Source organism: Oncorhynchus gorbuscha, linkage group LG03 (assembly GCF_021184085.1).
Source record: "Oncorhynchus gorbuscha isolate QuinsamMale2020 ecotype Even-year linkage group LG03, OgorEven_v1.0, whole genome shotgun sequence".
In the NCBI taxonomy this organism is placed as follows: domain Eukaryota; kingdom Metazoa; phylum Chordata; class Actinopteri; order Salmoniformes; family Salmonidae; genus Oncorhynchus; species Oncorhynchus gorbuscha.
In genome coordinates this window covers 99708607-99728428 of record NC_060175.1, presented here as the reverse complement: position 1 = coordinate 99728428, position 19822 = coordinate 99708607, and the positions used below count along the sequence as shown (strand labels likewise).

General features: G+C 44.4%; 1 protein-coding gene across 3 annotated transcripts in view; it reads left to right on the top strand.

The window, feature by feature from the left end:
- Positions 1-19822, top strand: part of LOC124032358 (copine-8-like) — a 211626-nt gene that overhangs the window by 17738 nt on the left and 174066 nt on the right. For all 3 annotated transcript variants that reach the window (XM_046344707.1, XM_046344706.1, XM_046344705.1), the window contains exons 2-3: positions 12367-12407; positions 14737-14783. In XM_046344707.1, the coding sequence (XP_046200663.1) occupies positions 12367-12407; positions 14737-14783 (88 nt within the window). The remainder of the gene's footprint in view (positions 1-12366; positions 12408-14736; positions 14784-19822) is intronic.

Genomic DNA, 19822 nt, shown 5'->3' with positions numbered 1-19822 from the left:
TCTAGGAAAAGTCTTGGTGGTTCCAAACTTCTTCCATTTAAGAATGACGGAGGAAACTGTTCTTGAGGACGTCTTGGGGACAATTCCTTCGACCTTGAGGCTTGGTTTTTTGCTCTGATGTGCACTGTCAACTGTGGGACGTTGTATAGACAGGTGTGTGCCTTTCAAAATCATGTCCAATCAATTGAATTCACCACAGGTGGACTCCAATCAAGTGGTAGAAACATTTCAAGGATGATCAATGGAAACAGGATGCACCTGAGCTAAATTTCAAGTCTCATAGCAAAGGATCTGAGTACTTTTATTTACATAAAGTATTTGTGTTTAAAAAAAGGTTTTTATGGTTTATTGTGTGTACATTGATGAGGAAAATGTTTTATTTAATCCATTTTAGGATAACATAACATTTGGAAAAAGTCAAGGGGTCTGAATAATTTACGAATCCACTGTATAATCACTCTGCACTCTCTGACCAGTAAACACACGGCACTAATTCTGATGTGGTCCCTGTAAACACACGGCACTAAATCTGATCTGTTCTACATCCCCTGAGTCTCATGGCCCTTTTATTTAATCAAGAGGGTTGGGGAGTAACAGATTACATTGAATAAATTACATGTAATCTGATATCCAAAATAACTGTACGTTTAATCGTTTACGTTAAACAACAAAAAATATTGTAATCAGATGTTCCTCTCTGTATGAGGTGTGTGTTGTTTTCTGACTCATCCCTAAAAGCCTACCTAGTAGTTATCAGTGTGTGTGTGTGTGTGAGAGAGGGAGTGAGAGTGAGATCTTTTTCCAATTTTGGGGATGTTAAGATTGCCTCTCACTGGGTCTCACAGGTCGATGGAGTGGATAATTAATGCAGGAACCTTCGACACCATGGAGGACAAAATTAGTTTAGATCAGAAAACACTTAGCTGTACTGAATAAGTGTCTCTCATTAATACTGTCTCATCTGTAACCAACGACCAGCTGATGACAACAGCATTTTTGGGTCACAACCCACAGCCCCATCAAGTGAAATCAAAGTTTATTGGTTGTGTACACAGATTTGCAGATGTTATCGCATGTGTCCCGCCAAATGCTTGTGTTTCTAGCTCCAACAGTGCAGTAATACATAGCAATACAAAACAATATGCACACAATACAAAAAGTTTAAAAAACATTAAGAAATATCAGAACGGGCAGTGTCAGAAAAAGCAATGTCAGAGTTTATGTTTATGACATGTTAATATCACATTTATGTCATTCCCATGTCAACCAGTTTCATGGTTTGATTTACAGGGGGTTTCCCATAACAAATCAGGGTACACTCATTATACGCCCCCTGAATCAAGGTGCCCCAGAATCAGGGTACCTTGTACACCCCAGAATCAAGGTACCCCATACTCCCCAGAATCAGGGTACCTCGTACGCCCCAGAATCAAGGTACCCCATGCACCCCAGAATCAGGGTACCCCGTACACCCCAGAATCAGGGTACCTCGTAGGGCCCAGAATCAGGGTACCCTATACTCCCCAGAATCAGGGTACCCCATACTCCCAGAGTCAGGGTACCCCATACACCCCAGAATCAGGGTACCCCATACACCCCAGAATCAGGGTACCCCATACACCCCACTCGAAGACTCAATGTTTGCTTTGAATCCTGTCTGGTTATACTGTATGTATTTGTAGGAGCTAGGCTATTTAACCTTACATCAAATCTGGTTTAGGGTTGGATAATCTAATGTAGCAGGCTTAAAGGAAACGTCTGAAACTAGGTCCCCTACATACTGGTCTTGACAAGAATCAAAAAACTGTCACGATTGGTTCTCTTCTGGGCTGTTCAACCAATTAGGATGAAATGTCGCCTTGTTAACGTCCAAAAGGCTCTCTTTCCACTTCCCCTGAAAACAGAAACTGCCGGTTGTTGGGGACTCGGCAGAGGCTAAGCGTTGAGAGATAGACAGTGAGAGGTGCTGTATGTGAATAACAGGAGAGGGGAGATGTATCCACAGTTGAAGTCGGAAGTTTACATACACCTTAGTCAAATACATTTAAACTCAGTTTTTCACAATTCCTGACATTGAATCCTAGTCAAAATTATAGTCTTAGCTCAGTTAGGTTCACCACTTCGTTTTAAGAATGTGAAATGTCTGAATAATAGTAGAGAGAATGATTTATTTAAGCTTTTATTTATTTTATCACATTCCCAGTGGGTCAGAAGTTTACATACACGCAATTAGTATTTGGCGGCATTGCCTTTAAATTGTTTAACTTGGGTCAAACGTTTCAGATAGCCTTCCACAAGCTTCCCACAATAAGTTGGGTGAATTTTGGCCCATTCCTCCTGCCACAGCTGGTGTAACTGAGTCAGGTTAGTAGGCCTCCTTGCTTGCGCACACCTTTTCAGTTCTGCCCACACATTTTCTATAGGATTGATGGTCAGAGATTTGTGATGGCCACTCCAATACTTTGACTTTGTTGACCTTAAGCCATTTTGCCACAACTTTGGAAGTATGCTTGGGGTCATTGTCCATTTGGAAGACCCATTTGCGACCAAGCCTTAACTTCCTGACTGATGTCTTGAGATGCTGCTTCAATATATCCACATGATTGTCCTACCTCATGATGCCATCTATTTTGTGAAGTGCACCAGTCCCACCTGCAGCAAAGCACCCCCGCAGCATGATGCTGCCACCCCTGTGCTTCACGGTTGGGATGGTGTTCTTCAGCTTGCATGCCTCCCCCATTTACTCCAAACATAACAATGTTCATTATGGCCAAATAGTTCTATTTTTGTTTCATCAGACCAGAGGACATTTCTCCAAAAAGTATGATCTCTGTCCCCATGTGCAGTTGCAAACCGTAGTCTGGCAATTTTATGGTGTTTTTGGAGCAGTGGCTTCTTCCTTGCTGAGCAAGGACTAGATCAGGTTATGTCGATATTGGACTCGTTTTACTGTGGATATAGATACTTTTGTACTTGTTTCCTCCAGCATCTTCACAAGGTCCTTTGCTGTTGTTCTGGGATTGATTTGCACTTTTCGCACCAAAGTACGTTCATCTCTAGGAGACGGAACGCGTCTCCTTCCTGAGTGGTATGACGGCTGCGTGGTCGCATGGTGTTTATACATGCATACTATTGTTTATACAGATGAACGTGGTACCTTCAGGCGTGTGGAAATTGCTCCCAAGGATGAACCAGACTTGTGCAGGTCTACAATTCTTTTTCTGAGGTCTTGGCTGATTTCTTTTGATTTTCCCGTGATGTCAAGCAAAGAGGCACTGAGTTTGAAGGTAGGCCTTGAAATACATCCACAGGTACACCTCCAATTGACACAAATTATGTCAATTAGCCTATCAGAAGATTCTAAAGCATTGACATCATTTTCTGGAATTTTCCAAGCTGTTTAAAGGCACAGTCAACTTAGTGTATGTAAACGTCTGACCCACTGGAATTGTGATACAGTGAATTTTAAGTGAAATAATCTGTCTGTTAACAATGGTTGGAAAAATGAATTGTGTCATGCACAAAGTAGATGTCCTAACCGACTTGCCAAAACTATAGTTTGTTAACAAGAAATTGGAAAAAGTGGTTTAAAAATGAGTTTTGCCCGAAGTGTATTCTGACTTCAACTGTATGAATGGTGTGACAGTTATGGTTGTGACGGATTCAGTGAGCAGAGCACTAAACTCAGAAGCTCTCTTACCCTCTGACATGCAGAGCTGAAGGGCTCAAACACTCATATATATATATATACACTGGATGTTGTTGACATGATAGTGTCAGTAACCTTTCTGTCAGACACTGTACATAGAATTTAACCTTATCACATACTGCATAGCCACAGCATATCAAGATACTCCTGGAGGCAAATTGGCATGTGTATGTGTGTGTGTGGTATGTGTGTGCGTGCGTGCGTGCGTGTGTGTGTATAGGCTCCATTCCAAATGTGTCAGATTGACAGTCTGTGTGTTTAGCTGGCGTAGAGGAGAGAGACATGGTGAAATTGGCGTGAATTCCTGCTAAGCGAAGTGGAAAGTAACTCTGTGGAGCTTCTAATAGGCAGAGAAAGTATTCATAACCCTTGACTTATTCCAAATAGTGTTGTGTTACAGCCTGAATTCAAAATGGATTCAATTGATTTATTTTCCATCTAAAACCAATATGTTTTTAGAAAATGTTTCACCTTTATTGAAAAGTGAAATATAGACATATCTAGTATTTACACCCTTTTCCTATGACACTCCACATTTGAGCTCAGGTGCATCCAACTTCCTTTTGATCATTCTTGACACGTCGTTACAACTTGACTGGAGTCCATCTATAGCCCATTCAATTGTTTGGACACTGGTAAGGATAGAGGGAACAGTGAATGGAACCAAATACAGGAAAATCCTTGATGAGAACCTGCTCGATGAGAACCTGCTCGATGAGAACCTGCTCGATGATAACCTGCTCGATGAGAACCTGCTCGATGAGAACCTGCTCGATGAGAACCTGCTCGATGATAACCTGCTCGATGAGAACCTGCTCGATGAGAACCTGCTCGATGAGAACCTGCTCGATGAGAACCTGCTCGATGAGAACGGTTGAATAATTCAACAGACAGAGAGAAAAAGTACCTGGTACCTCCATCATATGAAAGTCAATGGATGGGCTTAACTACGGCTAATACAGGAAGCAGATTGGTTCTGTTTGTAACAGGCTCCCCCAAACGCAGATCTATCAGATTGGGAAAGGGGGATACCTAGTCAGTTGCACAACTGAATGCATTCAACCAAAATGTGTCTTCCGCATTTAAACCAGAGAGGTGCGGGTGGGCTGCGTTAATTCACGTCCATCGACTCCTCGGGAGCAGTTGGTGTTGGATTTAACTGCCTTGCAGAACAGCAGATCTGATATACAGGTTATGTTATAGTGACAACCACACCCAACCTCAGATTTATCCAGCAACTGAGTCTACATCCTAAATCGCACCCTTTTCCCTAGGGCTCTGGTCAAAAGTAGTGCACTCTGTAGGGAATATAGGGTTCTATCTGGGACGCAGAGTCTCACTGATGACAGTGAAAAAATAAGACGGTGAACTTAGTACTGTACGTAGACATGAGTAGGTGATGATTGCCAGGAGATCTGGAGAATAGAAAAACTATGTGAAGGAGTATCTGTGAACAAAATCACTAGAGCATGACTTGCAGGAGTTTTAAAGGCAGTACTGTTTTCTTCATTGTAGAATAATAGTGAAAACATTAAAACTATGAAATAACACATATTGAATCATGTAGAACCAAAAAAGTGTTAAACAAATCAAAATATATTTTTTATTTTACATTCTTCAAAGTAGCCACCCTGTGGAATTTCTTTCCTTCTTAATGCATTTTAGCCAATCAGTTGACTTGTGACATGGTACGGTTGGTATACAGAAGATAGCCGTGTTTGGTAAAAGACCAAGTCCATATTATGTCAAGAACAGCTCGAATAAGCAAAGAGAAACGACAGTGCATCATCACTTTAAGACATAAAGGTCAGTCAATAAAGGAGAATTTCAAGAACTTTGAAAGTTTCTTCAAGTGCAGGAAAACCATCAACCAATTTCTAGCGCTTCCTTACCACCTCCTCCTCCCTTCTTTTTCATGCATTTTCATCTCGATGCCATTTGTCCTCCTGTGACTTCCATTGGACCAATGAGAGAAGAGATGGACTCTCAGCAGCAGCACATGCAGAGTTGACTGTACAGATTCTATTTAAAACGGACTCACCAAAATAGACGCTTCCTCTTGGAGGTGCCAATTAGGTTACTGAAAACCCCTGGAGAGAACTGTGGAGAAGAGAGGAAGAGAAGGAGGGACTGGAGAGCACTGTGGAGAAGAGAGGAATAGAATGAGGGACTGGAGAGCACTGTGGAGAAGAGAGGAATAGAATGAGGGACTGGGGAGAAGAGAGGAAGAGAAAGAGGGACTGGAGAGAAGAGAGGAAGAGAAGGAGGGACTGGAGAACACTGTGGAGAAGAGAGGAAGAGAAGGAGGGACTGGAGAGCACTGTGGAGAAGAGAGGAAGAGAAGGAGGGACTGGAGAGCACTGTGGAGAAGAGAGGAAGATAAGGAGGGACTGGAGAACACTGTGGAGAAGAGAGGAAGAGAAGGAGGGACTGTGGAGAAGAGAGGAAGAGAAGGAGGGACTGTGGAGAAGAGAGGAAGAGAAGGAGGGACTGGAGAGCACTGTGGAGAAGAGAGGAATAGAATGAGGGACTGGGGAGAAGAGAGGAAGAGAAGGAGGGACTGTGGAGAAGAGAGGAAGAGAAGGAGGGACTGGAGAGCACTGTGGAGAAGAGAGGAAGAGAAGGAGGGACTGGAGAGAAGAGAGGAAGAGAAGGAGGGACTGGAGAGAAGAGAGGAAGAGAAGGAGGGACTGGAGAGCACTGTGGAGAAGAGAGGAAGAGAAGGAGGGACTAGAGAGTGGAGAGAGGAAGAGAAGGAGGGACTGGAGAGCACTGTGGAGAAGAGAGGAAGAGAAGGAGGGACTGGAGAGCACTGTGGAGAAGAGAGGAAGAGAAGGAGGGACTGGAGAGTGGAGAAGAGAGGAAGAGAATGAGGGACTGGAGAGCACTGTGGAGAAGAGAGGAAGAGAAGGAGGGACTAGAGAGCACTGGGGAGGAAGAGAAGGAGGGACTGGAGAGCACTGTGGAGAAGAGAGGAAGAGGAGGGACTGGAGAGAAGAGAGGAAGAGAAGGAGGGACTGGAGAGAAGAGAGGAAGAAAGGAGGGACTGGAGAGCACTGTGGAGAAGAGAGGAAGAGAAAGAGGGACTAGAGAGAAGAGAGGAAGAGAAGGAGGGACTGGAGAGCACTGTGGAGAAGAGAGGAAGAGAAGGAGGGACTGGAGAGCACTGTGGAGAAGAGAGGAAGAGAAGGGGGGACTGGAGAGCACTGTGGAGAAGAGAGGAATAGAATGAGGGACTGGAGAGCACTTTGGAGAAGAGAGGAATAGAATGAGGGACTGGAGAGAAGAGAGGAAGAGAAGGAGGGACTGGAGAGAAGAAAGGAAGAGAAGGAGGGACTAGAGAGCACTGGGGAGGAAGAGAGGAAGAGAAGGGGGGACTGGGGAGAAGAGAGGAAGAGAAGGAGGGACTGGGGAGAAGATAGGAAGAGAAGGAGGGACTAGAGAGCACTGGGGAGGAAGAGAAGGAGGGACTGGATAAGCTCAATAACATTAAACCCCAACACCCACCCAGACTGTGTAACGGTTTTCTTGAGGTGAAGGAGAGGCGGACCAAAATGCAGCGTGGTTACTATTCATGTTTTTTAATAAGACAACTCAACATAATACAAAACAACAAACGTGGAAAACCGAAACAGCCCTATCTGGTGCAAACAAAGAGACAGGAACAAACACCCACAAACACACAGTGAAACCCAGGCTACCCAAGTATGATTCTCAATCAGAGACAACTAATGACACCTGCCTCTAATTGAGAACCATACTAGGCCGAAACATAGAAATACCCAAATCATAGAAAAACAAACATAGACTGCCCACCCCAACTCACGCCCTGACCATACTAAATAATGATAAAACAAAGGAAATAAAGGTCAGACTGGCTCAATAACATTAAACCCCAACACCTACCCAAACTGGCTCAATAACATTAAACCCCAACACCTACCCAAACTGGCTCAATAACATTAAACCCCAACACCTACCCAGACTGGCTCAATAACATTAAACCCCAACACCAACCCAGACTGGGTCAATAACAGTAAACCCCAACACCTACCCAAACTGGCTCAATAACATTAAACCCCAACACCTACCCAAACTGGCTCAATAACATTAAACCCCAACACCTACCCAGACTGGCTCAATAACATTAAACCCCAACACCAACCCAGACTGGCTCAATAACAGTAAACCCCAACACCTACCCAAACTGGCTCAATAACATTAAACCCCAACACCTACCCAAACTGGCTCAATAACATTAAACCCCAACACCTACCCAAACTGGCTCAATAACATTAAACCCCAACACCTACCCAGACTGGCTCAATAACATTAAACCCCAACACCAACCCAGACTGGCTCAATAACAGTAAACCCCAACACCTACCCAAACTGGCTCAATAACATTAAACCCCAACACCTACCCAGACTGGCTCAATAACAGTAAACCCCAACACCTACCCAAACTGGCTCAATAACATTAAACCCCAACACCTAACCAGACTGGCTCAATAACAGTAAACCCCAACACCTACCCAAACTGGCTCAATAACATTAAACCCGAACACCTACCCAAACTGGCTCAATAACATTAAACCCCAACACTCACCCAGACTGGCTCAATAACATTAAACCCCATCACCCACCCAGACTGGCTCAATAACATTAAACCCCAACACCTACCCAGACTGGCTCAATAACATTAAACCCCAACACCCACCCAGACTCTCTCAATAACATTAAACCCCAACACCCACCCAGACTGGCTCAATAACAGTAAACCCCAACACCTACCCAGACTGGCTCAATAACAGTAAACCCCAACACCCACCCAGACTGGCTCAATAACAGTAAACCCCAACACCTCCCCAGACTGGCTCAATAACAGTAAACCCCAACACCTACCCAGACTCTCTCAATAACATTAAACCCCAACACCCACCCAGACTGGCTCAATAACATTAAACCCCAACACCCACCCAGACTCTCTCAATAACATTAAACCCCAACACCCACCCAGACTCTCTCAATAACATTAAACCCCAACACCCACCCAGACTGGCTCAATAACATTAAACCCCAACACCCACCCAGACTCTCTCAATAACATTAAACCCCAACACCCACCCAGACTCTCTCAATAACATTAAACCCCAACACCCACCCAGACTGGCTCAATAACATTAAACCCCAACACCCACCCAGACTCTCTCAATAACATTAAACCCCAACACCCACCCAGACTCTCTCAATAACATTAAACCCCAACACCCACCCAGACTGGCTCAATAACATTAAACCCCAACACCCACCCAGACTCTCTCAATAACATTAAACCCCAACACCCACCCAGACTGGCTCAATAACATTAAACTCCAACACCTACCCAGAATTGAGCAATTTACCTCTCCAATTAGCACAGTGACATGAGGAAATGGAATACTATCTCTGCTCTACGGTTCTGTAAGTTCCATTTAGACAGACAGGGAAAAGGTGACGGACAAGCTAATTGGTTTAGATTAATGGAAGATAAAACAGAACAGAACCAGGTGGTTGTGACAAGGTGTGTGTGTGTGTGTGTGTGTGTGTGTGTGTGTGTGTGTGTGTGTGTGTGTGTGTGTGTGTGTGTGTGTGTGTGTGTGTGTGTGTGTGTGTGTGTGTGTGTGTGTGTGTGACACAGATGGCTTTGTTTTCTCCAATGATAATTACTATGACAACATCCTCCCTGTAGTCAGGTCAGTAACCGCTTACAATAACCTACATTATTAAACAATGATAGTAGTAGCATCACACACACACACACACACACACACACACACACACACACACACACACACACACACACACACACACACACACACACACACACACACACACACACACACACACACACACACACACACACACACACACACACACACACACACATCACACACACTATGTATTGAACTGCCATTGATTAATTTGTACATGAATGAATCAGAGGGTTTGGTTAGGGTCATGAATGATGACTTGATGCCTGTACTGAATCAGAGGGTTTGGTTAGGGTCATGAATGATGACTTGAGCATCACAGTAATGGATTACTATGTATTGAACTGCCATTGATTAATTTGTACATGAATGAATCAGAGGGTTTGGTTAGGGTCATGAATGATGACTTGATGCCTGTACTGAATCAGAGGGTTTGGTTAGGGTCATGAATGATGACTTGATGCCTGTACAGTACATCTCTGTAGATATATATATATGTAGAGCCTGTTGAGATGTAGAGCCTGTAGAGATTTAGAGCCTGTAGAGATGTAGAGCCTGTACAGGTGTAGAGATGTAGAGCCTGTAGAGCCTGTACAATTGTAGAGATGTAGAGAAGTAGAGCGTGTAGAGATGTAGAGCCTGTAGAGCCTGTACAGATGTTGAGCCTGTTGAGATGTAGAGCCTGTTGAGCCTGTACAGATGTTGAGCCTGTACAGATGTAGAGCCTGTTGAGCCTGTAGAGATGTAGAGCCTGTACAGATGTAGAGCCTGTAGCGCCTGTACAGATGTAGAGCCTGTAGAGATGTAGAGCCTGTAGAGCCTGTACAGATGTAGAGCCTGTAGAGATGTAGAGCCTGTAGAGCCTGTACAGGTGTAGAGTTGTAGAGCCTGTAGAGATATATATATGTAGAGCCTGTTGAGATGTAGAGCCTGTACAGATGTAGAGCCTGTTGAGCCTGTACAGATGTAGAGCCTGTTGAGCCTGTACAGATGTAGAGCCTGTTGAGCCTGTACAGATGTAGAGCCTGTTGAGCCTGTACAGGTGTAGAGTTGTAGAGCCTGTAGAGATGTAGAGCCTGTAGAGCCTGTACAGGTGTAGAGTTGTAGAGCCTGTAGAGATATATATATATATATACAGATATATGTAGAGCCTGTGCAGATGTTGAGCCTGTACAGATGTAGAGCCTGTTGAGCCTGTACAGATGTGAGCCTATAGTGCCTGTAGAAATGTAGAGATGGGATGGGCATTGTTGCACTTGTGAGTTATTTTTGCTGCTTGTGAGTTATTTATTGACCTTTCATATTCTATAACAGGAAATCAACGACAGGTCTGATGCAGTAGAATATATTGGTATTCTGATGAGACAGTGTTTGTGTCCCAAATGGCACCCTATTCCCTATCTAGTGCACTACCTTTGACCAGGACCCTATTCCTAGTAGTATTTGGGAATCCACCAGTCTCCGCAATTGGAGAAGTGTTACGTTGACAGAATAAAAAGAAAGTTAATTTCCAGAACTAGGGACATCTGTTATCAAAAAGTAACAATCACTCCTTGCCTGTATCCTCTCCAGCAGGATGGAAGCTGTTGTGTGAGGGACGGCTAAAAAAATACCTTTATTACCATCATTCCAAATGAATATATGTGGACTGTCCATGTTGATGGCTTTAGTTGGACAATAATGACTGTGACTCCTACTGTCGCTACGTGCTGTGGTCTGCTACGGTTGCTCACCCTCCTGATTTCCCGGGTGCCCAGACTCCAGATTCACCCGTGGCACAAATGGTGGCACAACACTCTGCAGTGCTGGTTGCCAGCCCCATTATCACAGAGGGGAACAAACTAGCACCAGCCTACTGCAAACTCAATCACACTCTGCTCTCTGCTTTTTTCCAGAATTGGCTGTTTGCCCACTAATTGGTGCACAAGGTTTTCAATTGGCTCCTCTGTGTCCTCTGTGTCCTCAGTGTCCTCGGTGTCCTCGGTGTTCTCGGTGTCCTCAGTGTCCTCGGTGTCCTCGGTGTCCTCGGTGTCCTCGGTGTCCTCAGTGTCCTCAGTGTCCTCAGTGTCCTCAGTGTCCCTGTGAGCTAGCTGGAGATTTACTGTGCAATATAGTACTGTATGTAGGCAGTGAAAACATAAAGGCGACAGGATATGGTTAGTTTATTGGATAGTGTGTACCACCTGATTGTAAAGAAGCATGTTTATTGGATAGTGTGTACCACCTGATTGTAAAGAAGCATGTTTATTGGATAGTGTGTATCACCTGATTGTAAAGAAGCATGTTTATTGGATAGTGTGTACCACCTGATTGTAAAGAAGCATGTTTATTGGATAGTGTGTACCACCTGATTGTAAAGAAGCATGTTTATTGGGGGACCAAATGGAGACATTTTGATGAAGCCGTGTGTATTGCTTTTTAAAGAAAGGAAACTGTATTCTAGGCTATACTTAAACGTAGTTATATGTGGGTTTTTTTCTTCCTTTATTTAACCAGGCAAGTCAGTTAAGAACAAATTCTTATTTACAATGACGGCCTAGGAACAGTGGGTTAACTGCCTGTTCAGGGGCAGAACGACAGATTTGTACCTTGTCAGCTCGGGGGTTTGAACTCGGGGATGCTACCTTGCCGCCCCGAGTTGAGTTGAGTGGGATTATTGTTAAAATAAAAGTCTATTGGAATAAATATATTTATTTCAGTACATACACGACCAAAACAGTACACAGTACAAACAGCTTCTACATCTTGATGGTGAAGAGCTTACTTGCTACCTGTTATTTCCTCTTATGACCTGTTATTACCTCTTATGACCTCCTCTAGAACTCTTATGACCTCTTTATGAACTATTATGACCTCACTCTCTGAGCCATAAATATTAAATCAGACTAATTTCTTCTCTTTCAGGAATCTATTAGACAGAGACACATTCTCCAAATCTGATCCATGTAAGTACTTTACCTTCACAGTTATCATGTCACATTTATCACAGTTATTACTGTATTGTGTTACAATTACAGATGAGTGACTGGCTTAGCCTATACGGCTAGTATGTGTAAAAGAATAAAATTTTTTTAAAATACAACACAGGTGTCAAAGTCATTGCACGGAGGGCCGAGTGTCGGCGGGTTATCGCTCCTCCCTTGTACTTGATTGACGAATTAAGGTCATTAATTAGTAAGGAACTCCCCACACCTGGTCGTCTAGGGCCTAATTAAAAGGGAAAAACCCCAGAACCCTGCAGACACTAGGCCCTCCGTGAATTGAGTTTGACACCCTGCCCTATACTTTCCTTCACTTGATCTGGATTTAACTGTGATTTAGCTGACTCTGCTATTTCAAAGTGTTCCCTCAAGAACTGCATCTCATTTGCAGAGTAATATGACAGGTCTTTGTCACAGCTAGAGTTATAGAAAGAGACAGTAGCTTTAAGCGATAGTTTGTCATTTTGGCAATGAGGCCCTTTTTATCTATTTCCCCAGAGTCAGATTAATTTGTGGATCCCATTTTTACGTGCTGTATCTTCATCCAGTATGACGGAAGGTGCTAACTAGAATTAGCGCAATTGCTAAGTAGCATTAGCACAGTGACTGGAAGTCTATAGGTGTTCCCGATGACTTCCAGACGTTCAATCATTGCAATAACGCTAGTTAGCATTGGCTCAGAAAATACCTCTATCTTCCTTCATATTGGACTCAGATACATACAAATGGTATCCTTAAGTTCACCTGACTCTGGAGAAGTAGGTCAAGCGCATCAGTTCCAAAATCCTGAACTTTCCCTTTTAATGCAATGCAGCTACAGTATGAGAGGAGAGGAGAGGAGAGGAGAACTACGTTTGAGGCCTCAAGGGGGTGTTTTTGTATAGAGGCCTTAGATGCATCCCAAATTGCAGGGCCTTCTGTGAGACCAGGGTAGAATCCCTCCAGTCCCTTTCTATGAGACCAGGGTAGATTCCCTCCAGTTCCCTTCTATGAGACCAGGGTATAATCCCTCCAGTCCCTTTCTATGAGACCAGGGTAGATTCCCTCCAGTTCCCTTCTATGAGACCAGGGTATAATCCCTCCAGTCCCTTTCTATGAGACCAGGGTAGATTCCCTCCAGTTCCCTTCTATGAGACCAGGGTATAATCCCTCCAGTCCCTTTCTATGAGACCAGGGTAGATTCCCTCCAGTCCCCTGTTATGAGACCAGGGTATATACCTCACACTCTATCCCACCCAGTCCCCTTATTACGAATTCCCCTAAAGATGATAAGGACCTGGGGTTATATCTGAGACCAGGGGTCACATGCCTCCAGTTCCCCAGTATGTATAACTGAGAAGGCCCTCCAGTTCCCTTCTATGAGACCAAAGTGATAATCCCTCCAGTCCCTTTCAGAGTCACATGCCCTCCAGTCCCTATGAGCATGCACTGCTTCTTCTGCTCTAGCACTGTTTTGAAGTGAGGAAATAAAAGAGGGAGACCTACTGTTTAGAAATCCTATATCTGATTATGCAATCACTGTTGCACTGTTAGACTGTTTTGTTAGAGGGAGTGTTTAGAAATCCTATATCTGATTATGCAATCACTGTTGCACTGTTGGAGATGAATTGTTAGTGTGTAGTCTCTCACATGGGGAGATGAATTGTTAGTGTGTAGTCTCTCACATGGGGAGATGAATTGCTAGATCTGATAATGAGATACTGAGCAGACAGCGGGCATGGCAGTGCATAATGAATATTATTAATGATGAATGTGATGATAGAAAAAGCATTTGTTTTGTTTTATGAAGTGAAGAAATGTCATGGTCATTCAAATGTATTTCTAATCTCCCTCCCTCCCTCCCTCCCTCCCTCCCTCCCTCCCTCCCTCCCTCCCTCCCTCCCTCCCTCCCTCCCTCCCTCCCTCCCTCCCTCCCTCTCTCCCTCCCTCCCTCCCTCCCTCCCTCTCTCCCTCCCTCCCTCCCTCCCTCCCTCCCTCCCTCTCTCTCTCTCTCCCTCCCTCTCTCTCTCTCTCTCTCTCTCTCTCTCTCTCTCTCTCTCTCTCTCTCTCTCTCTCTCTCTCTCTCTCTCTCTCTCTCTCTCTCTCCCTCCCTCCCACCCCTCCCTCTCTGTCTCTCCCTCCCTCCCTCTCTCTCTCTCTCTCTCTCTCTCTCTCTCTCTCTCTCTCTCTCTCTCTCTCTCTCTCTCCCTCCCTCCCTCCCTCCCTCTCTCTCTCTCTCTCTCTCTCTCTCTCTCTCTCTCTCTCTCTCTCTCTCTCTCTCTCTCTCTCTCTCTCTCCCTCCTTCCCTACCCAGTGGTGGTGTTGTACACTCAGGGCGTGGAGACCAAACAGTGGAGAGAGGTAAGAAGCAGAACAACTCTCTCTCTTTCTCTTTCTTTGTCTCTCTTTCTCTCTCCCTCTCTCTTTCTCACTCTCTGTCTCTCTCTCTCAATCTCTCTCTCTCTCTCAATCTCTCGCTCTCTATTTTGCTTTCTCCAACAATCTAGACTCAATCAAACCACTCTCCATTCCTTTCTATAACAATTTAGAGCCTCATGAGTCTAGACTGTAAACTAGTCAACAGAGAGAATGACTGTCTCCCCAGCATCGGTAGCTCAATCAACCTGCATCTCTTTTCCTCTCCATAACAATATAGAATCTAGCTTGTGGAACACTAATTATAATTGTTCTGGAGTACTCCGACTCAGCAGCAGCACTGTGTGGTGTTCCAGCCCTGTCTGTCTCCAGGTGAATGCCGTTGCTGCTGACAATCATTGTCTATTGATTGGCTTGTGAATATTCATTGCTTGGCTTAAGGCATGTTTTTGCTCTGACCAATTGGTCATTAGGGCGATTGCTGCACATATCGATAAAGATTAGCGTTAGTGTCAGAATATCTCCAGGTCTGCCAGGAACCTGCCTTTACCCTTAACCCAGGATGGAGTGTCTTCATTGGGGCCCGAAGTTCAGTGAGTTCAGATGGATGTCTTTATAGGTAGTTATACCGCTCTATACCGCTCTATATATCAAATCAAATGTATTTATATAGCCCTTCGTATATATCAGCTGATATCTCAAAGTGCTGTACAGAAACCCAGCCTAAAACCCCAAACAGCAAGCAATAAAGGTGTAGAAGCACGGTGGCTAGGAAAAACTCCCTAGAAAGGCCAAAACCTAGGAAGAAACCTAGAGGGGAACCAGGCTATGAGGGGTGGCCAGTCCTCTTCTGGCTGTGCCGGGTGGAGATTATAACAGAACATGGCCAAGATGGTCAAATGTTCATAAATGACCAGCATGATCAAATAATAGGTCTGGGACAGGTAGCACGTTGAACAGGTCAGCATTCCATAGCCGCAGGCAGAACAGTTGAAACTGGAGCAGCAGCACGGCCAGGTGGACTGGGGACAGCAAGGAGTCATCACGCCAGGTAGTCCTGAGGCATGGTCCTAGGGCTCAGGTCCTTCGAGAGAGAAAAAGAAAGAGAGAAAGAGAGAATTAGAGAGAGCACACTTAAATTCACACAGGACACCAGATAAGACAGGAGAAGTACTCCAGAAATAACAAACTGACCCTAGCCCACCGACACATAAACTACTACATAAATACTGGAGGCTGAGACAAGAGGGGTCAGGAGACACTGTGGCCCCATCCGATGATACCTCTGGACAGGGCCAAACAGGAAGGATATAACCCCACTCACTTTTCCAAAGCACAGCCCCCACACCACTAGAGGGATACCTTCAACCACCAACTTACCATCCTGAGACAAGGCCGAGTATAGCCCACAAAGATCTCCGCCACGGCACAACCCAAGGGGGAGCGCCAACCCAGACAGGAAGATCACATCAGTGAGTCAACTCACTCAAGTGGCTCACCCATCCTAGGGACAGCATGAAAGAGCACCAGTAAGCCAGTGACTTAGCCCCTGTAATAGGGTTAGAGGCAGAGAATCCCAGTGGAAAGAGGGGAACCGACCAGGCAGAGACAGCAAGGGCGGTTCGTTGCTCCAGAGCCTTTCCGTTCACCTTCACACTCCTGGGCCAGACTACACTCAATCATATGATCCACTGAAGAGATGAGTCTTCAGTAAAGACTTAAAGGTTGAGACCGAGTTTGGTCTCTCACATGGGTAGGCAGACCATTCCATAAAAATGGAGCTCTATAGGAGAAAGCTCTGCCTCCAGTTGTTTGCTTAGAAATTCTAGGGACAATTAGGAGGCCTGCGTCTTGTGACCGTAGCGTACGTGTAGGTATGTACGGCAGGACCAAATCAAAGAGATCGGTAGGAGCAAGCCCATGTAATGCTTTGTAGGTTAACAGTAAAACCTTGAAATCAGCCCTTGCCTTGACAGGAAACCAGTGTAGGGAGGCTAGCACTGGAGAAATATGATCACATTTTTTGGTTCTAGTCAGGATTCTAGCAGGAGTATTTAGCACTAACTGAAGTTTATTTAGTGCTTTATCCGGGTAGCCGGAAAGTAGAGCATTGCAGTAGTCTAACCTAGAAGTAACAAAAGCACGGATTCATTTTTCTGCATCATTTTTGGACAGAAAGTTTCTGATTTTTGCAATGTTACGTAGATGGAAAAAAGCTTTCCTTGAAACAGTCTTGATATGTTCGTCAAAAGAGAGATCAGGGTCCAGAGTTTAGTTTAGTTTAGTTTATTTCTTTTTTACAGGGACAGTGCACATTAATCAACGTTTCAGTAAAAGTGCCGGTTTTAGCCAGCCGGCTAATTTTCAACCGCAGTCCATGGGCAGGTTGTAACGCCGAGGTCCTTCACAGTTTTATTTGAGACGACTACAATCATTAAGATTAATTGTCAGATTCAACAGAAGATCTCTTTGTTTCTTGGGACCTAGAACAAGCATCTCTGTTTTGTCCAGGTTTAAAAGTAGAATGTTTGCAGCCACTTCCTTATGTCTGAAACACAGGCTTCTAGCGAGGGCAATTTTGGGGCTTCACCATGTTTCATTGAAATGTACAGCTGTGTGTCATCCGCATAGCAGTGAAAGTTAACATTGTGTTTTCGAATGACATCCCCAAGAGGTAAAATATATAGTGAAAACAATAGTGGTCAAAGGAGGACAAAACATTCACAGAGACAAACTGATATCTTTCCGACAGATAAGATCTAAACCAGGCCAGAACTTGTCCGTGTAGACCAATTTGGCTTTCCAATCTCTCTAAAAGAATATGGTGATCGATGGTATCAAAAGCAGCACTAAGGTCTAGGAGCCCGAGGACAGATGCAGAGCCTCGGTCTGACGCCATTAAAAGGTAATTTACCACCTTCACAAGTGCAGTCTCAGTGCAATGATGGGGTCTAAAACCAGACTGAAGCATTTCGTATACATTGTTTGTCTTCAGCAAGGCAGTGAGTTGCTGCGCAACAGCCTTTTCTAAAATGTTTGAGAGGAATGGAAGATTCGATATAGGCCGATAGTTTTTTATATTTTCTGGGTCAAGGTTTGGCTTTTTCAAGAGAGGCTTTATTACTGCCACTTTTAGTGAGTTTGGTACACATCCAGTGGATAGAGAGCCGTTTATTATGTTCAACATAGGAGGGCCAAGCACAGGAAGCAGCTCTTTCAGTAGTTTAGTTGGAATAGGGTCCAGTATGCAGCTTGAAGGTTTAGAGGCCATGATTATTTTCATCTTTGTGTCAAGAGATATAGTACTAAAACACTTGAGTGTCTCTCTTGATCCTAGGTCCTGGCAGAGTTGTGCAGACTCAGGACAACTGAGCTTTGAAGGAATATGCAGATTTAAAGAGGAGTCTGTAATTTGCTTTTTAAGGATCATGATCTTATCCTCAAAGAAGTTCATTAATTTATTACTGCTGAAGTGAAAGCCATCCTCACTTGGGGAATGCTGCTTTTTAGTTATCAGTATCAAAAATATATTTCGGATTGTTCTTATTTTCTTCAATTAAGTTAGAAAAATAGGATGATCGAGCAGCAGTAAGGGCTCTTCGGTACTGCACGGTACTGTGTTTCCAAGCTAGTCGGAAGACTTCCATTTTGGTGTGGCGCCATTTCCGTTCCAATTTTCTGGAAGCTTGCTTCAGACCTCGGGTATTTTCTGTATACCAGGGAGCTAGTTTCTTATGAGAAATGTTTTTAGTTTTTAGGGATGCAACTGCATCTAGGGTATTGCGCAAGGTTAAATTGAGTTCCTCAGTTAGGTGGTTAACTGATTTTTGTCCTCTGACGTCCTTGGGTAGGCTGAAGGAGTCTAGAAGGGTATCAAGAAATTTTTGTGTTGTCTGTGAATGCATAGCATGACTTTTGATGCTCCTTGATTGGGGTCTGAGCAGATTATTTGTTGCAATTGCAAACGTAATAAAATGGTGGTCCGATAGTCCAGGATTATGAGGAAAAACATTAAGATCCACAACATTTATTCCATGGGACAAAACTAGGTCCAGAGTATGACTATGACAGTGAGTAGGTCCAGAGACATGTTGGACAAAACCCACTGAGTCGATGATGGCTCTGAAAGCCTTTTGAAGTGGGAATGTGAATATTAAAGTCACCAAAAATTAGAATATTATCTGCTATGACTACAAGGTCCGATAGGAATTCAGGGAACTCAATGAGGAACGCTGTATATGGCCCAGGAGGCCTGTAAACAGTAGCTATAAAAAGTGATTGAGTAGGCTGCTTAGATTTCATGAATGGAAGCTCAAAAGGCGAAAACATCATTTTTATTTTTGTAAATTGAAATTTGCTGTCATAAATGTTAGCAGCACCTCCGCCTTTGCGGGATGCACAGGGGATATGGTCACTAGTGTAACCAGGAGGTGAGTTCTCATTGAACACAGTAAATTCATCAGGCTTAAGCCATGTTTCAGTCAGGCCAATCACGACGCTGGGCCAATTGTGGCTGTGTCTTAGCCGGCCGCGACCAGGAGACCCATGAGGCGGCGCACAATTGGCCCAGCGTCGTCTGGGTTAGGGGAAGGTTTAGCAGGCTGGGACTTCCTTGTCCCATCACACTCTAGCGACTCCTTGTGGCGGGCCAGGCGCGTGCACTCTGGCTTTCGAACGCCAGTTGTCTGTCGGCTGAATGAGTGACACCGGTTGAGCATTCATACAGCATTTCCCTCCAGAAACCATGAGAAAGTTGTCCGGCTGCGGAGACCGTGCGAGGGGATTTATACTAACGTTACTATCAGTACTTACTGGTGGCACAGATGCTGTTTCATCCTTTCCTACACTGAAATTACCCTTGCCTAACGAGTGCGTCTGAAGCTGGGCTTGCAACACAGCTATCCTCGCCAGAAGGCGATCGTTCTCCTGTGTATTATGAGTACAGCGACTGCAATTAGAAGGCATCATGTTAATGTTATTATTTAGCTTTGGCTGTTGGAGGTCCTGACGAACCACGTCCAGAT